General features: G+C 43.1%; 1 protein-coding gene across 1 annotated transcript in view; it reads left to right on the top strand.

The window, feature by feature from the left end:
- Positions 1–5658: 5658 nt before the first annotated feature.
- LOC146175491 (uncharacterized) overlaps positions 5659–17500 on the top strand; it is a 12231-nt gene continuing 389 nt past the window's right edge. Inside the window, exons 1-3 of the mRNA XM_084580782.1 lie at positions 5659–5782; positions 13137–13360; positions 15383–15464. Of these exons, the coding sequence (XP_084436908.1) occupies positions 5737–5782; positions 13137–13360; positions 15383–15464 (352 nt within the window). The 5' untranslated portion in view covers positions 5659–5736. The remainder of the gene's footprint in view (positions 5783–13136; positions 13361–15382; positions 15465–17500) is intronic.

Genomic DNA, 17500 nt, shown 5'->3' with positions numbered 1-17500 from the left:
ACTATTTATACCAATGGAAAATTTGGCAGTGAAAGTCTTTGACTGAAACAAAAAATATGGTGTGTATAAAGGAAGAACAAGTGGAGAGGTAAGGAATAAAAACAATAGATGAGGCTTAGCCTGGATAAGTCCGGTTATGAAAGCAAAATATTTCTTGCGCTTGCTAAGCCACGCTAAGCCACGGTAGACTCATCCATGTCTCTAGCTAAGTACCTAGCATGATTGGCAGCGTCAGCAGGATGATCAGGTTCAGCCCGTAGTCTACGAGACCATCTTGATGGCGTAAACTGTACCAGCGTACCTGCTTCATCCTTAGCGAGAATTTGCGAGGCGGCAGGGTGTATGCACGTTCTTGTATGTTGTGTTATGTGCCTAACGATCATCATTTCATCCCGCTGGTACGATACACAGTCGAAGCACTGGTTCCTCGAAGTGGTTCCTCTCTGAGGTTCTGCGACCGTCAAGCAAACGCCTCCCGCTTTTATTTAGGCGAGCGGAGAAACACGTGGTTCCGCGTACATCCGAGGCGAGCAAGTCATGCCGACTTACCGGTCGAATTACCTGCGCCAATGACCTTGGCTCGCCGAGGGAAGCAAAGCTTTTACTTAAAAAAAATTAAGAGCACACTTATCACGCCATTGCGTTTCAAGCACAGGGAAGACGTTTAGCAAATCTTAAGTTTTGTATCTTCTTCCTTTTTTCTTTTTATTTTTTTTATACACCTATACTTAACATCAGCAAACATGCCTTTCAATTTTGACCACTTTGACACCTTTGAACAGATTTTTCCTTTAATATTTTGTATAAGTAATTCCGTTATACACTATAAGTGTTGAATTAGCCTCACGAAGTGTTAGTTTTGTATTTTGAGCATTTTGACAGTTTTAAACCCCCTTTTAGCAATTCTTAATTTTTTCAATTATTAGAATAATTTAATTGATCAATGACGCATTCTAAATTTGAATTTTTGCAATTGTCAAGCATCTACTTTTCATCTCCGGCATTTTGACACTTTTGAACAACCCGTTTCCCTCTTTTTTATGTTTTCAATTGTTTCAATAAATTAATTGACAATTACACACTATAAATTTTCTAAACTACTATCATCAAGCATCGGATTTTCATATTGAACATTCTGACACCTCCTAGGAACTCTCTTTTTCTAATTTTTGTTTTCCAAATATTTGGAATCAATGGTCAATCATTCACCAATTTTTCTTAAATGGCATCTTCAAGCATAGGCTTTTCATTCAAGACATATTGACGCCTTTCAAGACCCTTGTTTAACTGTTTTATTTTATCATTTCTTTATATTATCAAATAATTATTCACTTACAATGATTTCATTATATCATCATCGCCTTTCACACACCAATCAATGATCTATCACTAGACCTACAAATAACCGTGATATATATTTTTTACACAGCCCCCCTTTTTTTACCGACACTTCGTGCCGACTACTAGTACTACCCCGACGACGACTGGTTTTCGACCGAACAAGCTGTATAAACTGTCGTTTATTACCAGTGTCGCTTCCCTTTTCTGTGGCCTTGCAGCTCTTTTCGCTCAATACACGTCAAAAGGGCCAATAAAAAGCGCCGCTCAATATTTTTGTATTTCTAGCAACTAAAAAATTAACGTATCGGTGTTTAGAACCGATGGTTTCAAGTAAGGACTCCCAAGTGTTCGTGTCTTTAAAGCAAGTCTTTAATGCGTAGGTAGGTAGTGCCTACCTACGCATTAAAACACAAAACCAAAGTCGCATTTGATCTTCTTCTAGCAGCGTGCCGCGCATACCCGCAGCCTCCTCAGCCGCCATTTCGCCGGCCTTGCCTGGCGAAAATGGGGGAGAAGTTCGCTCCTTGCGCTTTTCACTAGAGCTACATCCCCTCGATTATCAATGCCACGAATTGTCGCACAATAATTACGTCCAGTGTTAGCATCTAATAACCCTCGTAAATGCACCTATTGTCCCTGCCTGCTTTCGGAATAGCTAAGAAGGCGCGGTGATGCTCGTCATCTTCCATTTTGCGTTGGTTAAGTAGATTAAATAGAGCAAGTGCAGGGAGAAGGCGTGTGAGGATGTCTCCACAGATAGCGCAAGGGAATCTTCACAGGCTAAGTGGAACCAGGCCTGCACAAATAAGCTCACCCCACTATTACGAAGAGATTTGTGTAGAGAATATGCGCGGGAGTCTTGCTGACCCGCCCCGTGAAATGTGCTTCACCTGGCAGCCATAAGAGGTTTGCGCTACTGGGAAAAGGTCCATACTAAAATAGAGAAGGCCAGTACATAGTAACGTATTCATTGAAACCGCTGAATGTAGTGAAAAATAGGTACGATTCCACGGAGGTCTCGACATAATAGTGCGTGGCTTGCTCGCTCCGCTTTAGCCTATAAAGCAGTGCATGGAATGTAAAATATCACCTGGGTTTCCCGTGAGGACCATTAATCCGTTTGAACCCCGCCTGGCTGGTGCAGGGGTTAGGGCGGTCGACCACGCGGGATCGAATCCTCAACTTGGCGGCCGCTTTTCGGTGGAGACGAAAAGCTAGGTGCCCGTGTACTGTGCGATGTTAGCGCACGTTAAAGACCCCAAGGCGGTCAAAATTTCAGGAGTCCTCCACTACGGCGTCTCTCATAGCATGAGTCGTTTTGGGACCTTAAATTCCAGAAACCAACCAAACCAACCATTAATCCGTTTTAGCGCAGATAGAGTGCTGAAAGATTCGTAAAGCGACCACTTTTTTGGAAGCGACATTACAATGGTGCATTTCTACTACACCTGGGGTCATCCCTGAAGGAGGCTGGTGCGTTCACAGAAAAAAATAAGACGCAGAAATACAACATTCAGACAGCTGCCACACCGCTGCTCTGTGTTATCGTCCTCGTCTGGCTCACGCTGCAGTTTTACTATATTTATGCAGCGTGTTACCTAGCCTTAACGTTCACTTTTAGTAACTTTAAGTTATTGTTGAAGAATAGCTTGATGGTGCAGCTGGTAAATCTCGAAGACGGCATAGGATCTGGGGATGGAGGCGAGCTTAAATGCGTTTTCAGGATGTGTGGATGAAAAGACCTATTATTTACATTTTTAATTCTTTTTGGCTATCTTGACCAGTGATGTAGCATTGATTTTTGGATCTTGGGGAAGTGACCTAACCCTTTTTTTCTCTGGACCCGACCTCGCCAGTGGCTGGGTATCGCAACCTAAGGTTAACCAGTGCGCGCGGCGAGTAGCGCAGGCTATCGCGATGTGAGAACTCGCTACTTCTCTGATTACCCTGATTATCAGGTCGGTAGTTTAATATGGTACTGCCGACACGTTCACGTTCAAGCTTAATTACAAGAAAATTGTACGCAATTTAAGATTAGATCTCACAAAACGCGCCCTCACCCTTACAAATGTTTCTTTAAACAGCCTATCGGCGGTTCACTGACTTCGGTCTGTAATGTACAAAGACCACGTTACACCGACGTGGGACGTTCATCACGTGGGTGTAACGCGCTGATACGCATGTGTCGTTTGGCTTCCTGGGTTTACCACTCTCGAATAAAACTTCAGTTGTTAGCCCAGCGCTGTCCTGTGTACTCCTTCTTCTTGTTTTCCGTTTTGTTCGCTGGTTTAATTATGCTTGATTAAAGCTTTACCACATGGTAAACTCCTGCAACTGAAGGCAGGTAGGCTGCATCAAGAAGCATTACAAAGAGGTATGCAAAGTACATCAGTGATTTTGTATATAGACTTCCGCTGCCATGTTGAAGCACTACACTAAACTGGCAGGCAGATGCCTAAATCATCTGCTACGTAAATATAATAACGACGTAAGCAACACTGTGACAGGTCTTCTTGTCATTCCTTGCAGGCCCTGCAAGGGAAAAGAAAGGAGGAAAAAAAGTACTCGCATCAAAATCACTAAAGGTATTATTGAAGTTTTCAATATTCATTGACACCAAAACCAATTCCTCTAATCATCCTATCAATATTTCCGTCAAAACAAAAATGACGGTTTGTTAAGGATAGATAAGAAAATGCACACAATTGGTCATGTGAAACAGTTGCCACAAGCAGGGCTCTTGCAGAGCTGTTCTTTTCATAGTTTGTATGTGTATTTTTATTGAAAATGTTTGCCGCAGTATCTAAGCAGTTGCAGTTCATCAATAACAATCAACTGCAAGTACAGTGTCTTGCGTGTGTACTGGTCTGATCTTAGTCCGTTGCGTCATAACAGACTTTCACGTCAGTTATAAAATTGCTTGAAAAGCGATCTCTGTACTATGCAGAGCACTAAAATTTCGCGTAGAATAACTTTACAAAATCAGAAAAGACTAAATAATGTCACTAGACGACTCAAAGAAACACGTACCGTAATACATGCTCAAGAAGGATTGCAAGTGGCGCGGTCGGAAGGTTTTCACAACAGACTTCAGGTCTTCCACATATGTTAATCGATCATACAGATCGTGGCAGTTTTCTGACCACCAATGTGCAATTTTATGATGGCTCGTCATAGCTGATGAGTAAGAACGTGGTCTGTCATTGTCTCTTAGAAACGCAGAACAGCTGTTGAGTGGTTGGCTGTGCATGTAAGATGGGACAGGAGTATGTACTTTTCTCCTTGAAGGGCAAACGCTTAAATAACCAGAATAATTGATTTAAAGGTGGTTGCACTGTTACAAATACTAACGCAAGTTTCGGCGTCTATGCTAAAGGTAGTGTGCTGTATTGAATTACAAGCCACTTTTTGTAGGACCTCGGGATCAATATAATTCAACGCGTTTTACGTAGCAAAATAAGGCTTTACTTCAACTGACTTCGTTACAGCCCTTTTACTTATAGATGTATTGCGCAAAATCAATTCGTGCACTCGGGTTTATAGGAAACCACAATCTTCATCAAATCTTCTGATCCCTCTATTGAAGAAATAATTGCGATAGACATATTCGGAACGCCTTTAATGTTATGCTGCACCAACATTCATGTCCTAACGCTGTTTCAGATGGCAATCGATGCAAGCTTCCCCGTCCCAGCTGCTCTGTGATTTTCTTGGAATTCATTACCGCTAGCAGTTAAATCAGCACGTTGTTCGCCACCCGCCTTTGCTTTCTTTGCTTTCTTTTTTTTCTTCTTTCTATTCCTGTTTTGTTGTTGGAAAACTTACGCCCGCAAACTATTGTGTAACTTATTCATTGCCAAAAATTTTACTAAAAGGTTTAACTTTGAATACTTTCCAGATCCTATGCTAAACTAGTGTATTTATACTCATCAGCCATGTGAGGTCGGCCAGGCAGTCTTACTTTGGGACCTCCTATTATACTAACTATTTTTATGCACTTATGATTGAATTGTATTTCGTTTTATAAACCTTGAAACCTTCAAACAACGTCATTCACACATCACCATCGCTAGGGACAGTTACTGTTGGGCTGCTTACCTCCTACATGACATAACTATAAAAGGAATGCTAGCAGGGTCTGTACAACGGTCACAGTAACAGCATATAAATATATATTCCCGGTAAAGAGAAATGGAACCTATGTGCCATTGTGTTGGACCGTCAGACTCAAACGATTCATCTGCAAGAAAGATCCATAAGGGGTTTCTTTTTTCTAAAGCTTTAGTTAGTGCGCTGTCAAGCCTGCATAAAGGGATCGAGTGGAATAAATGGAGAACACATTTATGCAAAGAATAGTAGTACTGCAGTACTCGGCTGTGACGCTACATCGGAGCCATGGGCGCCAGAGAAGTTTCCTTTGTCCTATTTTTCTTGTATGGAGGTGAGTGCTAAAAAGTTAATTCTGAATATTTTGCTATTTATCGCTTTTATTTTGGCTACATTTCTTTTAAATACCTAATTACGGCAAGGTATCTGCTCTTTTAAATGGTTATAATATTCCTTTCTAATACTACAGTGCAGCAGGAAAGCCATTAGACCTTTTGAGCACCGCCGCATAGATCTTGCAGCTTGTGGACGCTTAAGAAATTTTATTCATTAGGAGGCTAAAATGCTGCTTGCGCCGGACTTGGGCCAATAGATCTTTCCTTCTTCTTATGCCTTTTTTATTTTTTATGCGGGAACACATTATTTAAGTGCGAATCGGATTTGAAGTAATTAGTAGCGTGGGCGTATTTTTGACTCGAACCTCTTTGATCCCCTCGCTATCGAAGCTGTCAACCAATGACTTGGAGCGTGGTAAATGTCTGTATTCAGCTGTTTGATTAACAATATTTGCAACTTCCCTATATCAGTGTATTTTACCTGCGATAGAGTCTCACCCTCCTCAGGCAGCAAAACCGTAGGATTGGTTTTCCATTATAATCGGTACCATAAGCATAGAGGGTATTCTCTAAGGCACTTACTCCAAAATTAAAAAGCACTGCATCTTAGGGGCAATGACGGAAAAATATTAGGCTTTTCTTATAGATGCGCTTTATGTCATTTGAGAACTTAACTTACGTGGTACGTGTTGATGAACCAGGAAATAATCTCAGTGCAATGCACATCCAAAATCACTCTCATATCGTATCATTGCTTTTCTACACTTGATATAAAAATAATTGTTTAGAAGCCTCGGGTGTGATCATCATCATCATCATCAGCCTGATTATATCCACTGCAGGGCGAAGGCCTCTTCCATATTTCTCCACTTAACCCGGTTCTGTGCTAGCTGCATCCACTTGACCCTTGCGAACTTCTTAATCTCATCCGCCCACCTAACTTTCTGCCGCCCCCTGCTACGCTTTCCTTTCCTTGGAATCCAGTTTGTTACCCTCAGCGACCATCGATTATCCTCTCTTCGCACTACATGTCCTGCCCATGTCCATTTCTTCTTCTTAATTTCTACTAGAATGTCGGTAACTTGAGTTATTTTTCTGACCCACTCTGCACGCTTTCTATCTCTTAATGTATCCCTACCATTTTTCGTTCCATAGCCCTCTAGGTTGTCCTCAACTTAAGTAGAACTCTCTTGGTTAGCCTCCACGTTTCAGCCCCATAGGTGAGTACAGGCAAGATGCAACTGTTGTATACTTTCCTCTTGAGCGATACCGGTAAGCTGCTAGTCATAATCTGCGAGTGCTTGCCAAATGCGCTCCATCCCAATCGTATTCTTCTTGTTATTTCCTTTTCGTGGTCCGGGTCTGCGGTTACTACCTGTCGTAAGTAGACATATTCGCCTACTACTTCCAGTATTTCGCTACCTAATGTAAACTGCTGTTCCTTCCCGAGGCTGCGGTGATACTGCGGTAGAAAATAACATGATTGTTTGCTCTTAATATAGCTTTTCATTATAGCAGTCAATTAATAAAAAGCGCATTATTGTCATTATTTTCTTTGGCGAAATGCGTGACCGGGCAGACTTATCTATAAAAAGAGTGCGTTAATAAAACGTTGCTGTTTGGACTACTTGTCTGCCTGTACACTCTGCACTTAAAGTTTGAGGGGAGATATAACAGGCTTAGAATTCTTGGTTGTAATTACTAGAGGAGAGCCGACACCCGAAACCATATCTATAACAAGAATAACAATAATATGTGGTTCACAGGAAAGGAAGGCGCGGCACCTATCAAACTTGTTCCATTGACACCTGAACCGCGCGATAAGGGTAGCGAGGAAGGTAGAAGTGAAAGCGGAAAGAGAAAATAGATGCCATAGTGGAGGGCTGTAGAGTAATTTCGACGACCTTGAGACCTGTAACGCGCAAGGACATCATGTAACACACGGATGCCTCTCCACTTCGCCTTCATCGAAATGCAGCCTTCGGCGACCGGTTCTCGAACGCGGGTACTCCGTAACAGTAGTCGGACATCTTAACTACTGTGCCACCGCGGCGGAGCATTTATAATACTCTTGTTGGCGAATTGAGGTGCACTCTTAAAGTAAAGCTAGATAGTGCCTTAATTACGTAAAAAGCTTTCGAAAACACGAAACTACATGTCGAATGACTGTTTTTATCCAGTCAGAATATATCCACATGAGGCATATTTGTAGGAAAGTGACCAAATATTATATTTCTGGAACCTTAGCCTTTTGTAAGAAGAGGAGACAGATAGGAGCGGGCACCGCTTCGAAGTGGTTTATTCAGTGAAGAACAAACCGTTTCACGTACACGACTATAAATGTGGTAGAATGAGAATATAACAGCGCCAGCTCGAGGGAACGTGCCTTGAACTCTTACGCAATAATAAATGGCAAGAGGCCATCAAGGAAAATCAGTCTTAATTCATATTGAGATGAAATAAGTTGAAACCTAGTAAAAAATATACTCCATTAAAAATGGAAACAAAGGCGTTACAAGAAATGACGGCTTCAAATATTTCTACGAGATTTAAAATGCTCACGTTAAGGCAAGCTTGTTAGCAGATTGTATACAAGCAGTATCCTAAGCTGCAGTGGGTTCTAAAACAAGTGGGGCATGGATGCATGCGATAGAAAGGTATTACTTGGTTAATGTTTTAGTGCGGGTGCACTATTTCACGAGGTTTAGCCGAGGACGTGCGTGGCTTGACCTTGAGTTTGACGTTGCGCAGCCATGCACCAACAGCACACCCGTAGTCAAGGGCAAACTGAGGGGCACATCGCGGGACCAAAAGAGGCTGCACAAAGGGACGTGGGGAGGGGGCTTGCTTTCTTCTGGATGATCAGGAATAGGGAAAGGGGGAGTGCATGGGCCTGTTGATTGCCGGCGGAGCCAACACCGCCACTGCCAGCGTGCTGATTGAGCACCCGGCATCTTTAATACATGTGTCAATTCGGACGCTGATACAATTCCCCACCGTCACGCCTCGGGACAGAGATCATTATTGGATTAGCGGAACATCAGGATTGTCTCGCTCGTGTGGCACTGCCATTGACTCAGCCTTGACACAATGCGACTGGCATCTTGTTGAGCGCCATGTTGCCTGCATATACGCACCGCGCAATTTGCTACGGCACACCAGACCATGCCAGGACACCGAGTGAGCCGTGTCCTTCTAGCGTCTCGGCCAAAGAAGCGCGCTGTATTCGGCGGGCATAGTTGGGTCAGGAGAGAAGACATCGTAAGCGTGAACATGTTGGTCAACGTGTGTTTGTCCTAGACAAAAAACAAATCAAATCATATAGCAAAAAGAAACCAATACCGACCAACACCTAAACCGGATTAAACCGTGGTTTTGCACGTCCAACTCGGTTTAACCTTAGTTGGAACTCTGTTAATTTTTCTTCCCGCTGGAGTCGCTTATGTTTCGATGTTCTGAACTTTATCTTTTTATTGTTTCTGACATGCTAATTGAACTTACACATCTGCGTTTCTTGCATGTCTATTTTTATTGTACAACTCTAGCTAGTTAAGTTCACAGTTGTACCGCCTTACTTTATCCTCCGAGCTGGGTCAAGTAAGGTTTTGAATAAAACATAAAATATTGCCGTATAAATGCTGTTTTTCTTTTGCGTAAGAATTGTGTACCATAACAAAAGACGGCTATTTCCATCTGCTAAAGAAATGAATGTAAATTACTTCAGTATGAGAAAAGATAGAAACACATGCCATCGGCTGCAAACCACTTAAGTGAATGTTTCATTTGTGTTTATGCGGTGGTAGCATCCTAGCGGCATCGCTCAAGAGGAAAGTGTACAACAGTTGCATCTTACCTGTACTAACCTATGGGGCTGAAACATGGAGGCTAATAGAGTTCTTCTTAAGTTGAGGATAACCCAGAGGGCTATGGAACGAAAAATGTCTGGCGTAACGTAAAGAGATAGGAAGCCCTTAGTGTCGGTCAGAGAAATAACTCGAGTTAATGACATTCTAGTGGACATCGAGAAGAAGAAATGGGCATGGGCAGGGCAGATATAGTGCGTAGAGAGGACAACTGATGGTTCCGTAAGTTAACAAATTGGATTTCAAAGGAAGGAAAGCATAGCAGGGGGTGCAGAAAATTAGGCAGTCGGAGGAGGTTAAGAAAGAAGTTCGCAGAGGTAAAGTGCATGCATGCAGCTAGGACAGGACTGGGTTAATTGGAGGAGTATGGGAGATGCCTTCGCCCTGTAGTGGGTATAGTGGTATAGTATAATGATTATGGTGGTGGTGGGGGTAATAGTGGGGGTAGAAGTGATGGAGGCTAGCCAAGTAAAAATTAAGTAATATCGCGGAGCAAAACTTTCGCCATTGCTACTTTGCTACTGGACGGGCGAAAAGACTTTTAAACATTTTTCTTTTGCTGTTTGTCATGACATATCGTAAACATTAGGAATGTAATGAAAAGCGAAGTCACTTGAATGTTTAAGCGTTCTAGTTTTGTTGGTATAAGTGTCGTCTCTGCCTTGTGGGATTAGCTTTTTTTTTTTTTTTCGCGGAAAAGCCAACAGTCGATTGGGCACTTCCCTCGTTTGTTCTTCTCCTAGGAAGAAATCAAGTTCGTATTTTTCATTTACCGTTTTTCTAGTCTAAATAGTTCACCGATGAGAATTTCTTCTCTCAGTGCCTGTGTGGGCAGCACAAACTAATACGTAAAAGAGAACAAAGTTAAGCTTCAAAGCTAATGTCTCCTGCCATTAGGACGAACTGAGCACGGGCACTCACAATGTTATCACGGCATTACAATGTGAAATGTTTGCTATAGACACAAATGTGCTGTCCTGGGTAATGAGGTCGTTGTGGCACTAAGACTGCAGCAGTACTAAGCCTCAATTTCTGGCCCCAATAATAGTCGACTACAGGTTATGGTTCGTGTCCACCTATGTATCATAGAGTATAAGTATTTTTTACAGAGGAAATGTGGCTCTTAGATTTAAGGAATAACGTCCCTTTTGAGCATTAACAGGTACAATGTCTAGAACACTATCTTCTTGCAAATAACAGAATAAAATAACTGCGCGATTGAAACCGAACACGGCCCAGCCGGGGTGGCGTAGGGGTTAGGGCTCTCGACTACCGTACCCAAAGGTGCTAGATAGAATCCCGGCTCGGTGGCCGCTTTTTGATGGAGGAGAAAAGAAAGGCGCCCGGCTGCAGTGCGATGTCAGTGCACGTTAAAGAACCCCAGGTGGTCTAAATTTCCTGAGCCCTCTACTGCGGCGGGTCTCATAGCCTGAGGCACTTTGGGACGTTAAACCCCACTAAAACAAACCGAAAGCGAGTACATTAGAACTTTCACATTTCCTCGGCAGATGTTGTTCTTTTTTTTTTGTTTGATGGAACAGTTGGCGGAGATGAACGTGTGTTGTCACTCGCGTAAGAAGTACAAGCTTGAAAAATAAGGTTCTACAGAAAACCGAACGTTTTCACGCACCTGAAAATCACTAAAATTGAACAAAAGCCTCATGATTCGTAAAGAGTGTGTATGAGAAAGAAAGAAATGTCGCCAGAAATTCACACATGTCAACTCGATTCTGGAACTGTGAAGAAGCATACAGTTAAGAACCCATTCTAGACGAGAGCATCTGGTGTGAGGCATTTTGTTCTTGAGTATCAGTTTTGAAAAATTTACAAACGTTTCAGAGTGTGAGAACGTTCATGATATCACTTTGTTGCGTCATCGTTAAGATCAGCTAAATTATGAATCTTATGGTGGCCCTGCAATTATGAAATTATGGTGGTCCTGCAAAAACGGCAGCATCTGAAATTTGTGAATTTTAATTTTTCATCATATATTACTTGCATAAAAACTCAAAGAAGGCTTATGCTCTCCGGTTTGCCCTATGCCCTGATGTAATGCAAACACCGTTCGCATAATTCAGAACCGAGTAGCCGGTGTTGTGCCGGTGGGGTTATCACACAGTAGCCCACCGTCAACAGGGTTGTGCCAAGGAGATGGTAACGCAGCGCTCGTCACCCGTTTCGTGAACGAGGGCTGTCAGCTCCCTGGGCGGTAGCGATGAATCCGAGTCGGCGTTGGTGAGATGAAGAAAAGGCTTTATACACTATTTACATGTATTTACACAACAAGATCGGCTCTGGGGCCGAAAGCTAACATAGCCATACGCGACTGTTCTCGCGCAGCGACGGCCGGGGAGATTCCGCCGCGTCCGCACTGTCAGGGGGCGAACTGCTCCCGATGGACGCTCGTGACGAACTCACACTCGGAGTCTCGAACGGAAGCACTTGAGACTCCGTTTCCGAGAACCGTTGACGCTCAAAATGGTCCAATCCGACGGCAGCACTTTCGCAGGGCCAATGGGAGAGCTTGCTGCGCTCTCGCTTCAAATATGCCGCGGGGCGAGAAGGGGTTCACCGTCAGGGCCACGGCGCGCCGTGCTGTCTGGACATTCAGCGCATGTTGAAACACGTCGCTTCTGTCCCTTTGGTACGGCTCGCCTCCAGTGCACTGGTGCTTTGCAGAGAAGTATCCAGAGTTTGTGAAGGAGGCGTTCGCCGAAGAAGTTTGGCGTCCGGCTGAATTTCTAGGCGGCTTTGGCCAGGCACAACACCGGTGGTTAGCAGGTGGTTTACGCCTGAAACGTAGTTCAAAATTTAATTTAGTACAGACCACTTGTGAAAAATATGAAAATCAACCTCTGGTTATTTGAATATCTACTCAAGCTTCCTTTGTATAGTGTAGAACTACGTGAAGAATTAATAAAAATAAACGCATTAAAGGACTCATGAAACGCTATTACTAAAAATTGAAGACGCGCACGAGCAATATCCCAGCAATGCTGTCCAAAGCGCACACTATCTTAAGCTAGCTTCATCAGTACCGAACATAGGGGTGATCAAAAGTGATGCTCCTATGCTCCTCTTCTCCCCCTCGCTCAGCCCACACCGGCGCGCAAGAAAAAAGAAAAGTTGCGACGGTGCCCCACCACGCCCTAGCTTGTACGCCCGCGTAGCATGGGAACGTACGTCCAATGAACGGGCGTGCTCAGCGAACTGAAAAAACGTCACTGAGCCGCTGTGCGCGCGGGGATGTGTCACCCAAATCAGTTGCGAGTGGTCGACAGGAGCAGTTATTAAAATTTATTTCTAAAGTTATAGGCTAGCCGCAAGCAAAGCTTTTAAATTTGACTCGAATACTCACAAATACCATCTCTATGGGTTTCTTGCATTAGAATACTGCTGCAAGTAGAATTTCAGGGAGCCTTTGTTAGATACATAGTGTTCTTATCCTTATAATTTAAGTGCCTACTAAATATTTTATTTCTGCTTTCAGTTGTGCTCGCTACAGCATTTTTCCATCACAAGCCGAAGCCTGATAAAGAGGAGCCTTCGGAATCACCCTATGATTATCCACCAAGTGAACCTTATCCTCACCATCCTTCTTTCCCGCATCACTACCCAGAGTACCCGCCCAGCTATCCAAACTATTACCCTAGCCCTTACCCGTACCGGAAGCCTTACTGCAGGAAACCACACTGGAAGCCCCGAATGTGCGGCGTAAGTCACACTCAAATATCTTATGAAGCTGCGCTAACTACAGTTAAAATGACACATTGGGTTCTGCGGCAAACAAAAAAGTTCATGTTTTACTTACTTTGGACTACCAAGCTAAACTCTAAGCTTCTGAAAATGCAATTTTATTTAATAGTGCAAGTTTCAAAGATTTCCCGACATATTTGCCGTAACAGAGCATACCTTGCTACCATAACTTTTATCAAGATACTTTGTTGGGCGAGTTGGTACTTCCTGTCTTCGTGTTCGCGCTGTTTATATTAATAATGCATAACTTTTATATTGGGTTGCTTAAAAATGAACTACAGATAGGTTACATTTACTCCTCTGTATATGTGTGCCTCACGACAATATACATGCTTAAAAGTTTGTTTGGAGAATATTCGAATATTTAAAATTTTTAAAGAATCTAACAGTATTTTCAATATTCGCTGTGAAGCGCCATGTTATAACTGTGGTACTTCCGCTAGCCTTGCAATCCCACGGAAATATTGTTTCCAAAGGAGCTGACTACTTCATCTGGACTGCAAAAATATCATTCTTGCTATTGAGCGTAACCGGGCACCTAGTTTTCGTTCACCGGATTTTTGTATTTACTTAGAAGCTTTTCAATCGTGCAAATTAATGCTGTCACACAAGAAAACGATATCCGTTTTAAGGCTACACCTTACATCGGCAGACTGCGACGTGTTCAGTTTGTTTAGCATAATCTAAAATTGTACTGACGACCATTATGACTTGCCGGTGATAGGGCCATGTCTCCAAAATATACTGCGCATACAGATACTAGGACATGAAGGTGCACACAACGAGCGCAGAACTCCCGACTGAATTCATATGGAAGCGTCTATCCAGACCCATGCGCCATCCAGAAATCCGCCTTCATTTTGATAAAGGTTGATCGAACGGTCGCTTATACAATAATTCCCATGCTTACTGATGAAAATTGCCTCGGCAACTTCATGTGCGACCTGATCTTAGCTCCTCTTTAAAATTTTAGCTTTCGTTAGCAAAGGCAGGCATGGTTTGTCGTGCGTAGCTTCCGGGCAAGCGTCGAATGCAGGGTTATATTCTGCTTTGTCTTAGTCTTCATAGAAAGCTGTTCTCTTAAGCAGTCATATAAACATCGGCCCGTCTGACCGATGTATGCCCTTCCACAGGTTAGGGGAACCTTATATGCAACGCCCGTCCGACATCTGACATGTGATTTGGCATGACGCTTCACACCGTCTTGCGTACTTTTCCCTTCAGACAAGACAAGCGAGCATAGTGAGGCCAATTTACACGGTGCAGAAAGCCCCACCGGCACATCGTTTCACTGGGCCACGTGAGCCATGGCTTCTCCGCCTTCGTGGATGGGAACAGACATACCGCACTAGATGTCATGTCATTTACTTAGGCGTTCTGACGCCGCTCGCACCTAGGTAACAAAGGGCTTTGGAAACATTTTACGTCGCCATTACTAATAACCAAGCTTGGCCGTTGACAGCAGAGGGAAGGAATATGGAGCCCGTGCTCGCTCGCACTTATCTGTGCAGATAGTCATTCTCTCTAAGCAGCTTAATGTAAATTCTCATGCAAGAAGTATAGATTCCTTGGTTTAAAATACAAGAGGTAAGAGATAGCAGCATACTGAGACAGTTCAAGCAATTTTGAACTGCGGCAGGTACGTCCCATCGCGAAACGTATTCTTCTGAAAATGTTCTCTTTAAGGGATGAGATTAAGAAGTTCGCAGGGGTCAAGTGGATGCAGCTAGCACAGAAACGGGTTAAGTGGAGAAATATGGGAGAGGCCTTCGCCCTGCAGTGGGTATAATCAGGCTGATGATGATGATGATGATGATGATGATGATGATGAAGGGAAATATTTTCCGCAACAACGTGCAAGGGACGTATTACATACTGTGCCTCCTTGTCTAACTGTAAGATAATGGCATTGTAGACGGTGGCGAGGCTACCAGTGTCATGGTGCGCCAAATGTGAACTTTTTGATTTTGTTTCTCATAGCGAGGATACTGCCCCAGAGGAACCCGCTGCGTGTTGAAGACAGCGCCCTGCTTTTACCCCCCTTGCCCGCGTATCCCGAAGTGTGAGTAGATGCGTCAATCATAGTCTTGTTTTTCTGCAGAGGCAATCTAACGACTAATTCATATAAACATATGCGTCCGGTAATTAAATGACACTATTCCTGCTTCTAGTAGCTTCAACTGCAAAAATGTTCTGAAATGATTAAGTGTTTCTTTCATTCGTAAACACAGAAAACTAGATGTAGGCTTCATGCAAACCATATAGTATGTACATCAAATGACTAGACCGTTCAAATAAATTCTGACTGCTCAAATAGAAAGTATTAACGCAGTCAATGCAAGTATCTTTAAAAAAACAATACCGTTGGCTATATTGACGGAACAAGAACTGAAGAAGCTAAGAAATGGTTTGGTTTGGTTTGTTGAGTTTAACGTCCCAAAGCGACTCAGGCTATGAGAAGTGGTCTCACGAGGAACGCTTTAGGTGAGCTAGAAGCAACGCAAAAAAAAAAAAAAGCTCACTAAAGGGGCGCAATAAAGACCACAGAGAACAGAGTTGGTGAACATGCGCCTGTTCCTGCGAGTATGTCTGCTGCCTTCGGCGTGATATTGTTCTGTGCTACTGTGTACCACACGCCCAACTTTTCGCTCTACAAGAAAAAGGTGGTGGATACCAAATACTGGACCAAATAATGGAAGCCTAATTCTATAATTGCGTTTTTTGAGAATCTACTTCAGAGGCCCTTAAATCTACTGAAGAAACCAGTTCACTTTCATTTCAACGCAAACGCAACAGTGTGCCACACCTGTTATGTGATGTGATTAACGTGACCAGAAATACCCTGTTTTTCTCAACCTACATGGCACTGAATTTAAGCAGACGTGATCTAACATTGATCACGTGTAGTTGAGGGAGAAAAAAAAAGGAAATTTTACTCTTTGTTGAAGTGGTATTCCTCCAATTACACACGCGATAGAAACGAGATTACTGTCCACTAACATGTCCTTGTTCATTAAAAGCGTACGCATGACGAATATATGGAGCAATAGCGGGATCTAATGCTGTGAGAAAACATTTTCGCATAGTGGGGACGACGCGTAAGGCAATAAATTAAGAGCCTGGGGAAGCACTAAACGGAACTCATAACTACGCTGACTTGCGCCAAAAAATAATTATGCCAATAGCAGCAAGTTTGACCATCGGTTGCTGAACTACGAATATGCTTTCAGCTCGTCAGCGCCTAGATTCAAGTAGGCGAAGAAGCACTGGGTAAATGCGCCAAATGTAAATACAACAATCGGAAAAAAATATGCAAGCAGACGCGAGTGCATGGACGCAATCATACGGGTTAAATCTTGGGCCATGTTGTGCTCCGAAGAAAGTGATAACGACGTGTTTCGGCGACACTGAGTGCAAACAAAAAATGAGCGCGAAGTCCTAGTACGCGCTATGAGGAAAGTGGTATAGCTGCACGCCAGGGACTGTTGGCAGCAAAACATATAACGATTAGAATGGCTCACGGCAGCATTAAACTGTGGCATATACGACCAATTGTGTATATTTGAAGCGGCATTTAAGTGGAAATTGTGGCATTCAAAAGTACTCTGTGTTTTCTCTGACTCCTTTCTATTAGCAGAAGGGTTTTATTGTTCAGTATTTAATCGCCCCTGCCTCGGCGGGCGTAACAGATGTCGCGTTTTATGGCATCTTCCTACTCAAACTAATGATGGTACAAAATTGTCGTTCCTGTTTCGGTGTTCTCATCGACAAACGAATTACTTGTTAATAATAATGTTAAGCGGGTGGTGAATGATGTTATGTGGTTTAAGAGGCTGCGAGAAGTAGCATTAACAGCCCAGACTAGCTTGGCGAAGAAAGTTGATTGATTGATTGATTGATTGATTGATTGATTGATTGATTGATTGATTGGGAAGACTCATGGCAATGGATGGTGGTAAAGGAGAGGAGAAAGAATCTTATTGTTTAGGCCGTCACAAAAATCATATTGCTCTGACCAGGCCACTAAGGGAGCCATACTTGGCAAATATGTGTGTGTTAGCATCAGTTTCTAGAAGGGAACGGTAGTTCAGGCGCTTC

This window comes from Amblyomma maculatum, chromosome 10 (genome assembly GCF_055883805.1).
Source record: "Amblyomma maculatum isolate TAMU_Amacu chromosome 10, ASM5588380v1, whole genome shotgun sequence".
In the NCBI taxonomy this organism is placed as follows: Eukaryota; Metazoa; Arthropoda; class Arachnida; order Ixodida; family Ixodidae; genus Amblyomma; species Amblyomma maculatum.
The sequence above is the reverse complement of the archived record's forward strand: the minus strand, read 5'-3'. Positions and strand labels throughout refer to the sequence as shown.